Source organism: Amaranthus tricolor, chromosome 3, assembly GCF_026212465.1.
Source record: "Amaranthus tricolor cultivar Red isolate AtriRed21 chromosome 3, ASM2621246v1, whole genome shotgun sequence".
In the NCBI taxonomy this organism is placed as follows: domain Eukaryota; kingdom Viridiplantae; phylum Streptophyta; class Magnoliopsida; order Caryophyllales; family Amaranthaceae; genus Amaranthus; species Amaranthus tricolor.
In genome coordinates, this window is record NC_080049.1 from 5,721,205 (window position 1) to 5,738,643 (window position 17,439).

The 17,439-nt window shown below is 33.3% G+C and overlaps 1 protein-coding gene across 2 annotated transcripts; it reads left to right on the top strand.

Moving 5' to 3' along the window:
- The first annotated feature begins 7,336 nt into the window (after positions 1-7,336).
- On the top strand, positions 7,337-15,648 carry LOC130807248 (autophagy-related protein 18f-like). 2 transcript variants are annotated; one of them, XM_057672403.1, is made up of 8 exons: positions 7,337-8,149; positions 11,319-11,774; positions 11,855-12,295; positions 12,619-12,843; positions 12,958-13,758; positions 13,836-13,999; positions 14,224-14,568; positions 15,321-15,648. In XM_057672403.1, exons 1-7 carry the CDS (start codon positions 7,943-7,945, stop codon positions 14,486-14,488), a joined length of 2,559 nt encoding a protein of 852 aa, XP_057528386.1. In that variant the 5' UTR covers positions 7,337-7,942; the 3' UTR covers positions 14,489-14,568; positions 15,321-15,648. The 2 variants fall into 2 exon arrangements, with proteins under 2 accessions (XP_057528386.1, XP_057528385.1); XM_057672402.1 differs by lacking the exon at positions 15,321-15,648 and adding an exon at positions 15,020-15,284 and having other exon boundaries at positions 7,338-8,149.
- The last annotated feature ends 1,791 nt before the right edge of the window (positions 15,649-17,439 follow it).

Consider the following 17,439-nt stretch of genomic DNA (forward strand, 5'->3'; position numbering starts at 1 on the left):
TCCTCAAGCACCCTCTCCCCCTTCCATCATGAACGGTCCTAACAGCTATGTGTCCATTAGGGTTATGCATCTTATCTTCATTGGTAGTTTGCTCCTGCACTTGGTGCACGTTGACCCTATGACCTAGATCACCATTGTTTATTTGTTTTTGATAGGCGATCACATTTTTGCTTATGTCAGTTGTAGGTATTGATGCTTTCAAGACCCGAGACATTTTAAAAAAATAATAAATAAAATAAATAAAATAAAATAAATAGGAAAATAATAATTAACAATGTAAAATTCAGAAAATTTAAACAATATAATAAATTTGTTAAGAAAATTATACGTTTAAAACTATAAAAAAAAAAAACAAATTAGGTTTAAAATAAAATAAATAAATAAAAATAAAATAAAATAAAAAAACCCAAAAATTTATGAGTAGTTTTAATATATTAAAAAAATTAATTAAATTTGAAAACTTAAAATAAATGGTTACTTTTAAAATGTCAAAACATCCAACCCACTTTCTAATCCGTTATTCTTACCATTCTTCCCTTTAATTCCAACCAACATTATTCCTCTATTATAAATTAAACAATTTACTCTTTAAATTATCACGATCTTTAAACTTCGCCATCCTTTTCATTTTATCGTCATCCTTATTTTAATGAATTGACGAAATTGCCCCTGGACTTAAAATTTGTTATAAATACTCCGATCTCACTAAATAACACTTTTTATCACTCTAAAAACACTAAATTAAAACATAAAATTTGTGGAGCTAAAGCTAAGGAATTCATAACGCAAGTAATAATTCGAGGTAATTTCTAAACGAATTTTTTTTTTTTTAAAAAAAAAAAAAAGAGAGCAGTCGCGCGCGACTCGACTCGGCCGTGGCTGAGTCGCACAAAACGGGGACTCCTCTCTTTTTAATTTTTTTTAAGAATAATAATAATAATAATAATAATAATAATAATTGTTTTTGTTGTTGCTGTTATTCTTATTATTATTTTTTTTTAAAATTTATTATTATTATTATTATTATTATTATTATTATTATTATTATTTTTATTATTATTATTTTTATTATTATTATTATTATTATTATTATTATTATTATTATTATTATTATTATTATTATTATTATTGTTATTATTATTCCAATAATAATAATAATAATAATATTAATATTAATTTAATAATTACTGCTATTTTTAAAAAAATTTATAATATTTGCGTTTTATGTTATTAATTAATAATAATTAATCTTTATGTTATTAAATTTTGTTTTTTGATAATGATTAGTTTAATATTGTTGTTGTTAATATTAATTATTGTTTATGTTAACAAATTATGTTTGTTAATAAATTATTATTATTATAATCATTTTTTTTAAAAATAAATTATAATGATAATAATAATAAAATTAAAATAATAATATCTAGGTAATATAATATAATAATTAAATGTTATTAATTTAATAGTTATTGTTGGGAAATGTTTATTAGTTTATATTGTTAAATGTTTATTAAATTAATCGTTTGTCAATCATGAATTAATATGTTAATTAATTATTGTATTTTGTTCATGTAGTTAACTTAACGTAATGTTTTATTATTTTAATTTATTATTAATAGTTAATTAAATTATCAAAATTATAGTAAATGGCTGGTAACCAAGGAAGAGGAAAGAGGTTTTTTAGACACTTGTTGAGCGGGAATAGTTCTAAGCCTACCTTACTAAAGGAGACCCTCATGAGAGGGGGGTTACGGGTTCCGCTAGGCAGGAACAGGCGGCCAGACACGGTGAGGCCCAACGTTCGAGTACGCTGCACCAAATGCGTACTCGCTTTGATGACCAGACTAGCCTCCAGAGTAGTTGGGGGGTTCCAGTGATGATGATGACGATGATAATGAGTATGAAGCCTCTGTTGGTCACCCAGTCAATTGGACTGTCGTGCGCAGGCATGCCGGTAAATTTACACGTGCAGGCCCTAGTGCTTAAGGCGCTTCTGATCATGTAAAAGACAGCAACGTTGACAATGCGGCTCCACGGGGGAGCAGGCGCCCACAGTCTGCTGGAACGGACTAGTTGATCACATCACCCCATCCCGGGGACCCCATTGATGCCCCTTTGATACCCAGCTATGGGGGGCACATAGCTAAAGTAATTTTTGAGGGCTCTGAGCGTACGCCTCCGATTTTGGAGTGTCTTAGTAAAAAGAAGTCGCTGGAGGCGATCATCAGACTGCAGGATATGTTTGATGAGCTGTACGAACTTTTATCTGCCACTCCCCTCGGTCGGCTACCATATATTATGCACCAGCACATTGATACTGCTTTAATATCGGCCTTCGTGGAGAGGTGGTAGCCGGATACGAACACCTTCCACATGCCCTGGGGGGAGATGACGATTATGTTGCACGACGTGTAACGCATATTAGGCATTGGTATTGAAGGTTTACTCTCGGCTGAACCTGCTGACGATGAGTGGAAACTCACGTTGGCTGGTATGTTTGGGGAGCCCATGTCGGAGCTATGAAGGAAGGGGTACTTCATAGCGGTAGCATAAACGTTGGTGAAGTTATGCAGATGTGCCATCGGTCCCAAACTTTGGAGACACAATGTATAGCCTATTACATGGCTATTGTCGACTCAACACTGCTGGTGGATAAGACCAAAATTGGGATGCGACCTCACCCTATACTAAGTGTCAATGTCGATCAGAATGAGATCGTTTGGGGTGCAGTGACGCTGGCGTACTTGTATTGGCAACTAGGAATGGCGTCTAGGGATGGTTGCAAGACCATCGTTGGTTGTCTGACATTGCTGCAAACATGGATCTATTAGTACTTTCCGGCCTTCCACTCCCATCCTCGTCAAGCTGATGTGCCTAACAAGACCAGCGCGGAGATGTGGTCCACACAGAAGCCAGTTCGGGAGCTCAGCAGGCTGAGAGACTGTAGAAGTATATTGGACTCCATGACAGAAACACAGGTTGTGTAGATTCTAGATAGGAAGACGCGCGATACTCGCCAAGGTTGTGTAGCATTTGTGAAGGAGCTATGGTCTAACCACGTAACTGAGGAAGTCATACGGAAGATAAAGGATGCTATGAAACGTGACTATTCTTGGTTCTGCACATGTATTATTATGATGATCGTTGTTTTACTTATTACATCTCCTTAGTCTTTAAGAAGTAAGTTCGGGGACAACTTTATTCTAAGTTGGGTAGAATCGTAAGAATTTGGGGGTGCTAAGTCTCTATAAAATTCTTAAGGTTATTAGTTAGTTAATATAGTTTCTTATATTGTACATATTATGAGTGGATACTCGAGAATTCATTTATCAGTAACTTCGAGGACGAAGTTCATTTCAAGTTGGGTAGAATGTAACATTTGAGAAATTAATAATTTAAGACGAGTGAATTTAAGAGAATTATTAATACGTGTATGACCTCAAATATACATAATATAAATATATATTCTGAATTTAATTTCTTTCTTCCTTTCCTTTTTTTTTAATTTGATTAAAATACCCAAAATCGTTGTTCTTTCTCTCATTTCGAATGAACCCAATGAACCAGCAAAAGCATGCTTCACAATTGAACAAATCAGAACTCCAAGAACACCTTCCTCCTTCTCTTGCCATTTCCCTCTGAAAATGGCAGATTTTTACTTAAATTCTGCAAGCAAGAAATCGACCTTTCCTCTCTTGGTCCCTGAGATCGTGTGCCCAAGAACCATCACTATTTCTCGGTGGTTACTTCTCCTCAAAACAGGCGACAATAGCCCGCGGCAGCAGGCCCATTTCCAGTCGATTTTGGTGTCCTTTTTCTGGGGAAAATCGTAGTCAATCAACCCATATCTCCTTCACAAAATCAGTTCGAGTATAACACCTCTTTTACTCTTGAGTTTGTGCGTTTGTTTAGGTTAATTAGGACTGAAAAATATATATCTAAAAAAAAGGGGGGGAAAGTAAGTCCTTGCTTATGTAATCTTTCCCTTGCCATTTTATGATACTCTATTGAATCAATTTGCTATTGTTCTTTCTTTGAGCCTTATTATTGTGTTAATACATTCAAAAATCTTTTCACCATGAAAATAATGAAAAACCTCAAGAATAATTATATGTGTGTTTACTTTCAATTGAATGAATCTAGTGATGGTTGATATGTGATTATAGGAGATTTGTGATTGAGGAGTTTTGGGGAAGAGTTCTAAAATTAATTGTAATTTGGGTTTTATGATGTATAAATGGTAAATTGTTGAATGTTGAAATAATTTGCGAGAATTGTTAATTAGTATGAAATCTACGAAGATTAGAATATGAATAGGATGTTGGATGTAGAAAGATTATGGAAACTTGATGTTCTTGAATATTAGGAGATTCTTGTGAAATTACTAATGGTGGATAAACCTTTGTTATTGTTATTAATCGAATAGTTGGGTAATTGTAAGTGTTGAATATAACCCTTGATTTTATAATGATTGGATTACGGTAAAGTATGCATACCATGATGACTTGAAATGTTAAAAGAGTAAGAGTTTAGAGAGCTTGATTGATAAAAACATAAGATGATGAGTATTATGTGGATTTTAGTTTTGTTTAAGTCATAGGTAATTATTAGTTAGGGGGTGTTGTGTTGCTATCATAGAAGCTTGGTTAAGTTTCAGTTTTAGGAGGAGATGTAGTAAGTTATATGTTAGTATAGTAGTATCGAGCGCTCTCTAGTGATGTTGTGATCTTGTTATGCTCCAAGAGACGATATCATCGAAGAACCCTTCTAGTTGTTAGCTGGATTCGTTACCTTGAAGCGACATTATCGATGAGTAGTTGCAGTCCCTCAAAGGGTCTGATCAGACTACTTTTCTTGAAAATAATTTTATTAAAGCTCTTTTGAAATTTAAAAATTGTTGAGACAGATGTTGTGACGGCTTATGATGATATTGTTGTATGGGTCAATGGATCGGGCTTACGAGCTGGTCGTTGACGGAGTGGTGGGACATCGTCTCCTACTCCCTGTTTTTTTGAGGCGAGTTGTCATTCAGATATTGACTAGCTTCACTCGAGTGCGACATAGCCTTAGAGCTATGGGGCACCTCTCAAACTAAGCTCCTTGTGCGCACAAAGATCTAGGAAACTGATGTTGCTTTTAAACCTTTATTTGGAAATAACTGTGTTTTGTTGTTTTGGATTGTTACTTTTCATTCAGTTTAATCTAACCCTCTGTTGTTTTCGACTTTTAGTTTGTTTACAAATCGAAACCGGTTGAGAACCATGGGTTTGCGGAGTTGATTAGAGTTCCAAGGATGTTATATTGAGCTGAGCACGTTAGAATTTTGTAGTTTTGTAATGGGCTTTGGTAATTATATATTAGTCTAGACTGTATTGGTTATGTTGGACTTTTACAGAGACTTTTATGATTACTTTATGAATTAGATAGATGTTTGGAGTGAGAATTAGTTGATTTAGTTATGATTTAGAACTAAAGACTCATTTGTGCAAGTTTTGGAATTGAGATTTGAGATTCTTGGGAAGTAAACCCTGTGACCCTGTTTACTCAGTCAACGGTAGCTCGGGTTGTTACACATTTTAATTAATCTTTCCCATGTAATTACGTCTCTTTATCTTTCTTGAGTCGGAGGACTCTTTTGGCCGCGCTCTCCTTTATGGGTATGAGTTGCCTCCGTCCTTCTCTTCCCAGACCCTGTCCATAGTTTTTCTATGAGCGGGATACACTGAATATGATGATGATGATCAGATATTTTTATTTTATTTGTTCTTATTCAGCCCAAAAATAAGATTATTAAAGTAATTCGCAAAATTAACATAGTAAGAAGAATAATGTGTTTGGATATAATTGTGAAGCTAACGAAAAAGTGAATAGGTGTTTATTATTAAATAATTAATTAGTAATGGGTGGTTTTGAGAATTAAATTTAATTAGGGGTAGTCTGTAAAATAAAAAAAAAATTATAGGTAGTTTTGTATAAATTATCCTTATTTTTTAGGGATATCTCAAGATTCAAAGTTAAAATATATTCTTTTTACTTTGAATTATTATTAGATTTATGTCGATATATTAAATCTTAATAATTATTTTTTATAATTTTTATGAAATAAATTTCTGGATTTAGGACTAAAATACGTATTTGAAAACTGTAAAAAAATAAATAATAACATCAACGAAATAGAGAAATATAAAGTCAATTATATATAAGATGCTTGACTAAAATTGGTTTATATAAAGATATCTAAGAAGTAAAAATACCAAATAAATGTTGTTAGAGATATCCTAGCTAATTGGGTTAAGTAGTTAAATAAAAAAGGAGGCAAAGAGTTTACTCCGTCAACTTAAGTCTGAATCTAAGAGTTTAAGAGACGTGCCGGCAGGTTTTAGCTCTTTTGTCGACTGTCAAACTTTTAACTAGAAATCATCATTTTATTCTATTTATCCCCTATTTGATTTATCCCACTTCTAGAAATTATAAACAAATTAAATTTATACATAGAAAAAGATGTACGAATTATTGTTCATATAATTAGCGTTAAGCTTTTTAACAATAATTGTTAGTTAGAGAAAAAGCTAATTAAATTAATTTTTCATTTTAAGTTATAAATCTGTTCAAAATTTTTTAAGTTTTGACCAATTAAAATGTTAATGAAAGCCAAAAATAGCCTATTAATCATCTATTTCCTTTGTTTCGTTATACTTTTTCTATTTTCATATGTTCTTCTTAAATACTCCCTCCTATTCATAGAGAATGAGATATTTAAGTTGGGTCAATTCACTGAAAATGTCCTATTTTTATTTTTGTCATTCTGTTTTACCCTTTTACTCTTATTACAACAACACAATAACACATAAATATCAATGCTCTTTATGAAAAAAAAAAAGTTTTCCAACCACTTTTAAGTGGTCCCCTACCCCTCATTGATTTTGGTGCAAAATCCAAATGTCTCATTCTCTATAAATAGGAGGGAGTAGAATTTCTGAATTTTAGTGTCAAATTTTAATTATATAATTTTTCATCGATTTATTTGAAAAAATATATTCATATAAAATCTTAATAGATTAATTTCAATACATTTTTAATAAAAATAAAATTTTTAAAACTTTAAAAACTTACAATTAAAATTATTTAAATTTACATTAAATCTAGGTAAAAATAAATAAATCGAAGAACATATCAAAACGAATGTATGAGTTGTAACGATGGTAATACCAAACACCATCTAAACTTCCGGTCACTTTTTAATATTCCAAACATTTCCATTTTCATTCCTTTTTATTTATTTTTACATAAAATCTGTTTTTTTTTCAGTACTTAATTAATTTACTTTTTCCTTCTCTTCGACATTATCCGATCATCAGATAAATATATGTATCTAACTTCTGCACTCTCTTTCCTCCATTTTCGTCTTCCACACTTTTCTCTCTCTAGAACCTTCTCTTCTCTTGCACGAAACTTATCTTTACCAACTAAAGGGGCAAAGAACCCTAACTATCTTATCTTATTGGATAATTTATTCTATAATCGAATGATTTTTAATATAATTCGATTAAAACTAAAAAGAATTTTAATTTTTTTCTTTTTAAAATTTGAATTCGTATAATTAATTTTTTTTTCTTCAAAGGTAAAAATTGTAAATTTGCTCATATAATCAATTTGTTTTGCCGAAAAAAAACATCATTTCTTCCTTTTTAAGTTCAATTTTTTGATTAACTAAAGGATTTCTGCAATTTTTACAATAGTTAGCAGTTTGATTATTTAGGGTTTCATTGATTTTAACACTTGAAGTTTGTGATAATTCGTGTGATTTTTCTTGTGGATTGAAGAATTTAAAAGGAAACACAATCAGTTTATGATTAAAGAAAAATTATTTGGAGGAAATAATCCTCAATTGATTAGATTACTGTTGCAGCGAATTCTCGTCTTCTAGTTGTTTGAGGAATTGATGAGGAATGAAAGAAAAAAATCTGAAGGAGGAGTGGCAGCAGCTACTTCTTCAGGTCGACCGAATGGGTTTATTCCGAGTTCGTTCCGGGCGATTTCTAGTTATCTGAGGATCGTGTCCTCAGGTGCTTCTAATGTGGCTTCCTCGGTCCGGTCAGCAGCTTCGTCAATTGTGTTGGATAGGGATGATGATCCTTGTTATGATCAGGTACACAATGCTCCTTATTTTGGTTGAATCAGCATTTTTTCGATTGCGTTGGATATATTTGAAGTTTGGATGGATTTTCTATGAATTTTGCTTGTTTCTGGTACCATTAATTGAGTACATATTTGTATCAAAGTAATTGTTTGCGTTTGGATTATTTTGAGGTCTTTTCGTGATGTATAGAAACAGAACAATCAAGCATGGATATGCTTCCTTCGATTTTTGAAGTGCGCCAATTCTTGATGTCACACAAATTGGGTAAAAAAAGGAATGACAACAACTGTACCAACGTAAGTCGTGACACAAAAGACAACAATGTGTTACACATGTCAATTGACCCGGCAGGTTACCGAAAGAGAAACGGTGCACTTATAAAAAAATCAACTATTTAAATTTGGGGAAGTTTGTCATCATGGACAGTGGTCTTCTAGAGTTACAAGGTCTTCAGATGAGTAAGGAAGCTAAGGCTAGGAGGAAGCATTGTTCGTTTTGTTTGGTTTCCGCCATATATGTTGTGGTTGAAGGCTAGGTTGGATAGTATGACTTGGATTACCCATCTTCTGCTTTAGTGTTTGACTGCGTTTATATTTTTGGTGTGTGCTAGACTGCTAAATTATTCAAAGGGTTTCTCCTTTTTGAGCATATACTTGCTTTTAGGATATGCAGCTTGCAAGGTTATTGTTGAGGGAATATTGTAGTAGATGGTTTTACATATGGGATCATTTATTGTACCCTTTTTTGCTGCTCTTTTTGGTTGGAATCTTGGATGGAAGAAGCTGCCGTGGTTGTAGTTTTAGTAATATTTGTGATCTATATGGGACTGTTGGGTTATTGGATAGTGGCAGTATGTGTACGGGCTGCATAGGTTTTTGAACTGCAAATTATTTTCACTTACATATTTGATTAGCTGGATGACCTAGTATAGACTGCTAATTATTGGCAGGATGCTTAGGGAGTTGATATGTTCCATGTCACTTGGCAGTAGTCCATAAATTGTGTTGCAAGATGGTACACTATCTTGCATCGTTGCAGTTCCATTAAAACATAATTGTAACCCTAGTTTGCAGTTGTAACTCTCCTTTGTATAAGACAAGTTTGGGCTTAGCTATTCACCTATTATATAATGCTTGAAATCAAATCTGCTCATATCAACCTTTTAAGCTAACATACAAATACAACTCTATTAGTCCATCGCGTTTGAGACTTGAGATGGTTTTTTCATTTTCCTTGATGATTCCTGTGGTTGTTAACTCTTGCTTGTACCTCAGTCGAATTAATTTTTTGCATAAATAATATACTATTTACACGTGTAAAAAAAATTGGTTCGGCGTTGATGGACTTGGTACACATTATCTCAAGGCTCTACTGTCATTCTAAGACCGTAGAAGAAAATTGTTAACCAGGTTGCGTCTGTTTCAGTTCTGTGTGCCCCATCAACACACTTCATTATATTTTTAGATTTAAGTATAAAACATATGTTTGATAACCTTACCAAGTTCAAACTACAGATTACAACAGATGTCAGGCCTGGTTGAGTAATCAGATTTGTCGTTTTGGCAAGTTGAAAATTCGTACGGTTATTAGGATTGGGACTCTACCTAGAATCGTCGAGGGAATAGGATCAAAATCGGTAGAATCGGATCGTAAAATCGTGTGATCCTACGAATATGCATTCATTAATGTGCTTTGGATTACTAATTATCAATTAAAATTGTTCTTTTTTAAGTTTTAAGGTGTATGTAAAATCTTATTTGACTTCATCAATTAAGTTTTAAAAAAAATACATTTAATAATCATTTTTAAATTGTAAATCAAGAAAAACATGAATTTTATAGTGGTATCGATATAATTATTTTAAATATATATATATATATATATATATATATATATATATATATATATGATTTGGATCATGTGAAAACCAATTAAAATGGTGAAAACTGAAAACACGGGTACATAAAAGCTCAAATGGAGTACATATTTTGGTGACAGTTTTGTAAATAATTAGACATTTGCTAATAGTGTACATATATGCTTAAAAGGGTACATATTCAGATGGCATTTTTGTAAATAATCTGGATTTTTTTCTTCACAAAAAATATGTACACCCTATAAGATAATATGTTCCCTTTTTGCTACAATATGTATAGCACTGTTTGGTTTTCAGTTTTCACCACTTTAAGTGTTTTCACTTGATCCTACCCATATGTATATATATATATATATATATGTATATATATATATATATATATGTATATATATATATATATGTATATATATATATATATATATATGTATATATATATATATATATGTATATATATATATATATATGTATATACACATTAGTGAAATCTGTGGTATATGTTTACGATTGATACCGCACTTGTAAGATCAGATCGTAGAATCGTGTTATGATCCTACCACCTAATTTCTTGAGCTAAGTAGGATCGCACAATTCTACCCATTTAAGATCCTACCTACGATCCATCGCCTTTTTTGAATTGTAGGATCGTAGAATCGTAAATCAAAATCGGGATTCTAATAACTATGAGTCTATGAACAATCTTCTACACTTAAGGGTGATAGTAGAATCGTAAAGCAGTGAGTATGAAGTTGTTTTGAAGTAGGTCATAATTAGAGGTAGCTCATATGTATTCAATAATAGTTGGCTGCATTAGTTGAGTGTTTTTTAGTGATATATGTATGTTTTAAGAGGGCTTATGTATGTCATATATTCATGCTAAGTAAGCTGATTATCTCATCTTTATGTATCCACTTCAGTGGATCTTTCTCCATATCTGGATTTCCAGTTAGTTTCTGCTTTTTATATATTCTCAAGGTTGTATGTTTAGTTTTACTTTGACATAATCATATTTGTCAATTTGGACCTTTGAGAAGGAGCGTTTTGGGAATTAGTGCTAATGTTATGTAGACTTTGTACTTGTGATCTCATTTGGTGAGTTAAAGATTTGTGGGCGGGCATTCTTTCTGTGAGTTATTAAAGTGGAATGGACGTTGTATTCAATAAAATCTTCTATCAACTTTCTTGAATGTGTAATATGTTCCTACACTTCTTGTCGAAGCAATAGATCTTATTAGCTTCACCACATATATTTCCTTGTTTGCCTTCTGCATTCTCAAAATAACTTGGTTTTTCTTATTCCTACAGATGAAGGTTCTTTGGGCTGGATTTGACAACGTGGAATTTGAGGGAAGCATTGAACGAAAGGTCTTACTGCTGGGTTATCAGTCTGGTTTCCAGGTATGGGATGTTGAGGAAGCACAGAATGTTCATGACTTGGTCACTAAACATGATGGTCCAGTTTCATTTTTGCAAATGCTGCCAAAGCCACTGCCAACGACGGCACCTAAGGACAAATTTTGTGACAGTCGTCCTCTGTTGGTAGTGTACACCGATGGTTCTCGTCTTCAAGATGGAAGAATTGCCCCTTGCAATGGAAGTAATGCTAGTTGCAGTGTTCCTGGGGATGGACATTATGGTCCTTCTACAATTCAATTTTATTCTTTAACTTCCCAGTCTTATGTACATATATCAAAGTTTAGATCAGTTATTTATTCTGTTAGATGCAGTCCTCGGGTTGTTGCTGTTTCTCAGGCAGCTCAGGTATTTAAGCCTTATGATTTGTGTTCTTTCTCTATAGCATAAGATGTGGTGCTGGATTTATGTATATTTGTTCATTCTAGGTGCACTGTTTTAATGCTGCTACCTTGGAGAGGGAATATACCATCCTCACAAATCCTGTTGTGACTAGCTGTCCTAGTTCTGGTAGCATAGGCTACGGACCACTTGCATTGGGTCCTAGGTGGCTGGCTTACAGTGGAAGTCCAGTAGATGTTTCAAATGCAGGACGTGTCAGCCCACAGCATTTGACACCATCAGCAAGTTTTCCTAGTTCAGTATCAAATGGGAGTCGTGTGGCTCAATATGCAGTGGAATCCAGCAAGCATCTTGCTGTTGGAATTGCAACCCTGGGAGATATAGGTTATAAAAAGCTGTCCCGATATTGCTCTGAGTTATTACCAGAATCTAATCACACACTTCTATCTGGAGTTTCTAGAAGCAAAGCCAATGGCATTGTAAATGGGAAAAATGGCCATCTGCCGGACATGGAGAGTGTTGGAATGGTGTGCATCTATTATTCAAAATTGCTTGTTTTGTGTTATTTTTTCTTGTTCGTGAGCTGTCTGCAATCGTAATACATGATTATGATTTTGTTGGAGATCTGTATTTAGTGAATTGGTTACACAATCTACTCTTGCACCTCCCTTCTACGGCTTTACTCGCCCAGATCCTTCCAAACACACTCGCTCATTAAGTATGGAAGTTTGGACGGGCCAAAATTTTGTTGTCCATTTGTTGATCTTTTGATGCCATTTGCTGCATGTTTAGTCATTGAACTTTTGGTTTATTGTATGATCTAAAAGCTCCAACCCTGTTTGTTTTTCAGGTCATTGTGAAAGATGTTGTTAGTAAATCGGTGATCACTCAATTTAGAGCACACAAAAGCCCTATTGCTGCATTATGTTTTGATCCTAGTGGGACCCTTCTGGTGACAGCCTCAGTTATGGGTCATAACATCAATGTTTTCCGCATAAAGCCTGAACTTTTGACATCTGATTTTGGTGGTTCCTGTGTGCATCTTTACAGACTGCAACGTGGCCTGACAAATGCGGTGAGGTCTCAAATAAGTTAACCTTTTGCCTCCTAGTTTCCTGCTACAATCTCTTGCCAAATTACTTAAGTTTTTATGCTGCTGATCTGATACACCACCTTTGCATGTTTGTAGATTATCCAAGATATAACTTTCAGCACTGACAGCCGCTGGCTCATGATAAGCTCTTCAAGGGGCACCAGCCATCTTTTTGCTATTTCTCCTTTTGGTGGTTCTGTGGATCTTCAATTTGCAGATACTAGAGATGAAAGTAATGGGTTTAGTGTCATGAGCAATTCAGTGGTTCCATCTTTGCCTAAATCTCCTGGCCAAATGTTCAATAAAAACGACTTTTTTGAATCTGGTCCACCTGTTACTCTATCCGTTGTTAGCAGGATAAGAAATGGAACTAATGGTTGGAAAGGCTCCATTAATGGTGCTGCAGCTGTTGCATTGGGAAGGAATAGTGTTGGCTCTGGTGCTGTTGCTGCCTCTTTCCATCTTTGCAAAGGCAACGACATGCATGTTAATGCTTGTAATATGAAGTCAAAGTATCACTTGCTCGTTTATTCTCCTTCTGGTAGTTTGATCCAATATGCACTGCGAGTTTCTGTTGGCCAAGATTCACTAGCTACTGTATCTGGAATGGGTCCTGCTTATGGATCAGTTCCCGGCAATGATTCAAAACTAATTGTTGAGGCAACTCAAAAATGGAATATTTGTCAGAAACGGAGGGATAGAGAAGATAACTTTGATATTTATGGTGAAAATGGCATCTCAGATTCTACAAAATTAATTTGTGAAGAGACCAGAAATGGATATGGTGGTGATTTAGCTAGATCTGAAGTAACTGCTGATGAAAGAAATCAACTTTTTATTTCATCAGCTGAATTGCAAATGCATGAAAAGCATGTTCCGCTTTGGGTCCAATCTCAGGTATAATATTGCCTATAATTATCCAAATAATGTAGAATCCAAGTAGATGCTTTATCTTGCTCATTTAATTGTTACAGATTTGCTTTCAGTCGATGATAAATGATGGCATCAGGATAGATGGTGATAACACAGGTGGGGAATTTGAGATTGAAAATATTCCTGTACGTACAATTGAAGCTAGATCCAAGGATTTGGTTCCTGTTTTCGATTACGTGGTTAATTCTAAATCTCGACTTGCAAGGTAATCTGTCTCGTCTCTTTTCCGATGTATTCCCTTTTATCCCTTTAGGGCGCACGTCGACAGGAGGGGGGGATTGTTCAAACGATCGATATGACAAACTTTTAGTGACTACTGATGATGTATTCTGGTTATAATTCACAATGTGTTCTCTAGTTTGTTTTCAATGTATTTATAGTTCTATACAACTATGTATTATTATTTACAAATAGCATTTGTTTGTTCAGAGTTGCTGCTGCAAACGGAAAGATTGAACCTAAGCTGATGGCTGTAAATGGTAATCTATCAACTGGTGTCAGGCCAGATGATTTTGGCTCAATGGCTGAAATTGGAATGAAACTCCGTTGTGACGTTGGCAAAAACAAGAATGGTATAGTGAATCCTGCAGATGCGAAAATGGTCAATGTGAATGCTAATGATTTCCCCATAGGAAAGTCATCTGAGCTTCAGATTGTAAATAATAGAGACAAAGAACACTTGAAAGATGGGTAGCTGTTTCAAGTTTGTAATTACAGCAAAGCCTTGATAATGAAGAATCGGTTTGAAGGCAAAGATTAAGAGTGCTATTAGAGGTAATGATATTTTTATTCCCGAGGGTTTTGTATTTTCATATTGTTTATTACTCTCATTCACTATTATTTTCTCATTTGTTTTTTTAATACTATTCATCGATCACTTCTCTGTCCCACTCAATTTGTCCCATTTTTCATTTTAAATTTTCTTAATCAATTTACCCCACCACTTTTACTCACTCTTATTTCTAAATATTCCAGTACTTTAACTCATCATATTCAATTTCTTAAGTTGGGACAGAGGAATATGTGCTTCATTTTTAACCTCTTAGTCAAGTGGTATCTTGTTTGATATGTTTCAATGTAGATTATGTTAAATAAGCACAACCAAAGATATTTGGAATTGAGAAAAGAAACAATCCTGAAAACTGAATGGACAAACATGCCAAATTATGATGGTGTTATAGCCTATTTCTCAATGATATAAACTATTTTGCTTGATCTTCTTCAGGTTGCGGCTATTCTTTTACTCTCAAGGTGTTTATGTTTATACTTTTACAATGACTTCTTTAGAGAAGCGAGGCGTCCCATTGTGATGGTTATCGTTCTTGTGTCGAAACTTTGTCACTTAATATTGTGGTGTTGGGCAGTTCTCATCTATTGAATTTGTACATAAAAGCTGTCTTGTCTATAATATATACGTTGTAAATAATAGCTCTAACATTGTGTCTTTTTCTTTGATATGATTATGATATGATATGGTTATCCCAATCTAATTTATGGACTTGTCATTTTCTATGGTTATTGGAAAGGCTGTGTTGCACAAGCTACTCATCAGTCACCATATTGATGTTGAGATGCTCCGGTGTTTCCTCTGGTTGGTTTGTTGATACAACATTTTTTCGTCATTATAATACAAGTGTTCATGGAAAAAACAAGGCACTGTCGCATTGTTTGCATTGTAAAGGTTTTTTTTTGTTAACAAAAAAGTATTTGATATTTTCCGTGTTGTGAAGTATTAAGGAATACCTCAAGTTTTTAACTGATATTTAGGCGTTATGATAGATAAATTACTTTTGTTATCGTATTATCATTTTGTTATCACAATCCCGACATGTTATTTAATTTAATGTTATTGAAGATGTAGCAAAATTAGGGGATAAGGTGGTATGCCAATGTATTTCTAGCTATTAAGATCTATATGCCATCTTTCAACAACTACACTACAATTTATCAGGGGATGAGGTAGTATGGCAAATGTATTTCTAGCTATAAGATATATATGCCATATTTCAACAATACATGAATAATTTATTACTTTAATATTATTAAGTGACTTAATTTAGGTGAATTTGAGTTTAATTTTATGTTTGTGATTTTAATGATGTTTTTATTTTACGTTTATAATAAATGTCATTGCAACTTCACATAAATAGAAGCTCAGAGAATTTAATAAGTTGTTTAATAGCTGTCTATTATCCTCTAACTGATATAAATATGAATCTTTAGCTTTATGGAGAATGAACTAAGATAAGTCTATTTCCATGAAAAATGGAGGAAGAATTTGGAATGTTGTGTTCAAGGGTATTATTAAAATTTTCTATTTTAAGATGTATTTTTCCAAACGTGAAAATAGCAAAAACAAAATACTCTTCTAAAATAATCAAAAAAAAAAAAAAAAAATCTACCACAAAATCATTTTTTTAAGCCAAATGGAGCAAAGTGTCATTTTCCTTGTAGAAATTCTGTTTCTGTCAACAATCTTAACATATAATAGATTTTGTATTGTGAAAACATGTTAAACTCGTAATAGGATCATTTTCACTTAATATTTTTTTCTTTAAGAAATGTGGAGTATAAGAAAAGCAATAACCAAACAACTCCTCATCTGCTCCTATTCATCATCATCATCCAACTCAGTATATTTCGCATATAGAAAATTATGGACAGGGTTTGGGGAGGGAAGGACGGCGGCAACTCATACCTATGGAGGAGAGCGTGGCCAAAGAAGTCCCCCGATTCGAGAAAGATACGAAGACGTAGCTAAATGGGAGAAAAGACAAATAAAATGGCATAGGTAGATCCACCTACAGAATAAAAGGGAACACGAAAACTAATAAAAGGAACGGGAGGAGCCGGATGACAGGAACCTACGAGTACATCAGTAATCTAACACATGGATATGACGCCTCCAACTACCCCTATCCCTAGTCAGGACCTTAAAGAGGTTTAGCTCCCGCAAGTCGACTTTTATCTGCTCGTCTTAAGTTCTCTTGGATCTTTCTCGACTCTTCATCTGCTCCTATTCTTGTTACCATTTCCATATAATCCTATTTATTACGTCCAATGTCTCAAACAAAATAATTATAGACGTTTTCGATAAATTAGTCTTCGATAAATTAAAGGTTGCTATAAAAATATTTGAATGTTTAATATTTTTAGTGACAATTGACAAAAGTCTAATTTTCATAATAAAACCACATTTATCAACTCAATAAACATAAATAATCTAGAAATTAATATACAATGAATTATTGATATATGTTATTACCTAGATATATATATACATACGTACTACCTCCGTTCCGTTTTAGTTGTAAATTAGAATTTTTTATGCGGATCAATGCACTAATTTCATCTTTAATATCTCTAATTATATATAATAAAAAATTATAAAAATTTGATATTAATATCTTTACACCGAGACGAATCAAACAAGATTCCACTTGACTATGTTTTAACTTATAGATTAAAAATTAATCACAGATTAAAGAAGCTAAGTGAATAGTGTATATACTTCCAATGTTGCAAGTAAACTGGAATGGAGATAGTATGTAATTATAACGAGAACAAGAATTATTTGAATTATATAAAACAATCTTTTATAATTGATCCACAAGGGACAAAAAACATTTTTTTCAACTTACGAAC